Source organism: Panthera uncia, chromosome A2 (assembly GCF_023721935.1).
Source record: "Panthera uncia isolate 11264 chromosome A2, Puncia_PCG_1.0, whole genome shotgun sequence".
Lineage (NCBI taxonomy): Eukaryota > Metazoa > Chordata > Mammalia > Carnivora > Felidae > Panthera > Panthera uncia.
The window spans coordinates 157316271-157318242 of NC_064816.1; the positions used below are offsets into that span (position 1 = coordinate 157316271).

Below are 1972 nucleotides of genomic sequence, written 5' to 3' on the forward strand. Positions count from 1 at the left end.
GGCGCGCTGGGCCCCGGGCGGGCGCTCCCCCCGCCCACGAGCGCCCCGGGCGGGGGCGGGGCTTGGGCGCGGGGGGTCTGGGGGCCGCGGGGCTGAGGTCAGAAGGCGGGCGAGCGCGAGGCGAGGGAGGGCGCGGCGAGGCGGGTCTACCTTGCAGGAGGGCGCAGCACTGGCCGTCCGCGGTGCTCCAGAGCCGGGCCGTGCCGTCCTCGCTGCCCGTCAGCAGGCGCCGCCCGTCCGGGCTCAGGCTGAGCCAGTTGATGCCCCCGCGGTGGTCGGCGCAGACCCTCAGGGCCGACCCCCCGCCCCCCATGCCGCCGGCCCGCCGGGAGCCCCGGAGGCAGCGCCCCGCTAGGGAGGGGCGCCCCGGCATCCGCGCGGCGGCTCGCTGCGGCCGAGACCCGCGGCCATGGCCCCCCGCGGGGCACGGGGTGCGGAGGAGGGGAGGTGGGGGCCCCCGCTCCCGCGCCGCCCACCCGGCTTCCGGGCCCGCGGGCCCGGCGGTGGGGGGGGAGGGGGAGGGGGCTGCGCTGCAGGGGGGCGACCCGCTGGGACTTCCCGGCCCCCACCGGCGTCGGCCGCCTCCGCTCCGCGCGCCCCACCTGGGCAGGCCCCTCCCTCCGAGGACCCCCGGGCAGCGGCGTCTCCGGGCGCGCCGGAAGGCTCGGGCCTCTTGGCGGGGTCCCGCGGCGGGGGTTGGAGGGGGGGGGAGCCCGGGAGGCCGAGCGCCCAGCGCCCCGCACGCCCTCCCCGGCCGGCGCCGCGCGCTCGGGGCGGCGAGTGTGGAACAATACGGTCCGGCCTGGCTCCTCCTCAGAGACCACCCCCCAACCTGTCCCCTCCCACTTTCCCGGCCGGCCGGCGCCCCAGCCCCCACCCCGGCACCCGGCCCTCCGGACCCACCGCCCCACGTGCGACTCCCCCGGCTGCCCCGGGCGGGGACCGAAGGCCGGGACGAGGGAGGAGGAGGTGGACGCGAGGGTCCGGTGGGGTGAGACCCGCACGCCCGGGAGCTCCCTCGGGCCGGCGGCTGCGCGCCACCACGGGGCAAGCCTGCCCCGCTCCAGGCTCCCAGCCCTGAGGGGGGGGATGCTGTAGGACGGTCCCCTTGTTGGAGAGCGCCCCTGGCCCGCCCTCGCTGGGAAATCACACACACGCCCCGAATTCTAAAGAAGTTCCGCCAGTGGGGTGGCGGCGGGTGAGCCGGGGGAGAGCGGCGCGGTGGGGTTTCCCGGAGCGGTCAGGTTCACCCATTCACGCGGCCGCGGGGTCCTCGGCGCCGGGCTCTCGCCGTCCTCGTGCTGGGGGTGCGGGGCCCCCACCCACCGATCCGTCTTTTGACATCCCCATCCCACCCCAGCTCCTCTGACGGTCCACTGAGGTCTCTGCGGGAATCCCACACCCTGGGACGGGAGCCCTCCCGGAACGCCTGCTGGTTCCTATTAGAGCGGTTCCGCCGCCTGCTTCGCAGGGGGCGGGGAGGGGTGACGCCCCCACCCCCCACCCGCGCAACTCCGACTCGGATCCTCCAGGTCCTAAAAGTAGCAGGGTTTCCCGAGGGGCGGGGTAACGGAGCCAGGTAGCTTTGCAAAGACGGCCAGACCTTCTCCCAATGGCTGACCACGCCCAGACACCAAAAGCAAACCCCATATTGGGGTCCCAGGGCACACTGGACAATTTATTCGATCTGGTGAGTCAGTTTACAGTTCAGCTTAGGGAGCTGGCCCCAGTGAAGGGTTTAGGGGTGGGGGGCAGTGGGATTTGGAGTTGTGGGAAGACACAGGTAGAGGTGGACTGAAAGGAGGCAGGATGGGGTGTGATCCAGCAGGAGAGAGGAAAACAGACACCCTGAAGTATCTTCGGAAATTGGATGCTTGCAGGGAGGAAGGGACGATCCACGGGGTGTCTGCTACTCTAAGACTGCGTAGACAGGGACTGGGTTCAGAGATGCTCCCACAGGCTGACTGTAAGT

At 73.2% G+C, this 1972-nt stretch overlaps 1 protein-coding gene across 1 annotated transcript in view; it reads right to left on the minus strand.

The window, feature by feature from the left end:
• The window catches only part of WDR86 (WD repeat domain 86), a 22285-nt gene extending 21050 nt beyond the window's left edge, over positions 1 to 1235 (minus strand). Inside the window, exon 1 of the mRNA XM_049642143.1 lies at positions 151 to 1235. Coding sequence (XP_049498100.1) covers positions 151 to 373 — 223 coding nt within the window. The 5' untranslated portion in view covers positions 374 to 1235. The remainder of the gene's footprint in view (positions 1 to 150) is intronic.
• Between the last annotated feature and the right edge of the window lie 737 nt (positions 1236 to 1972).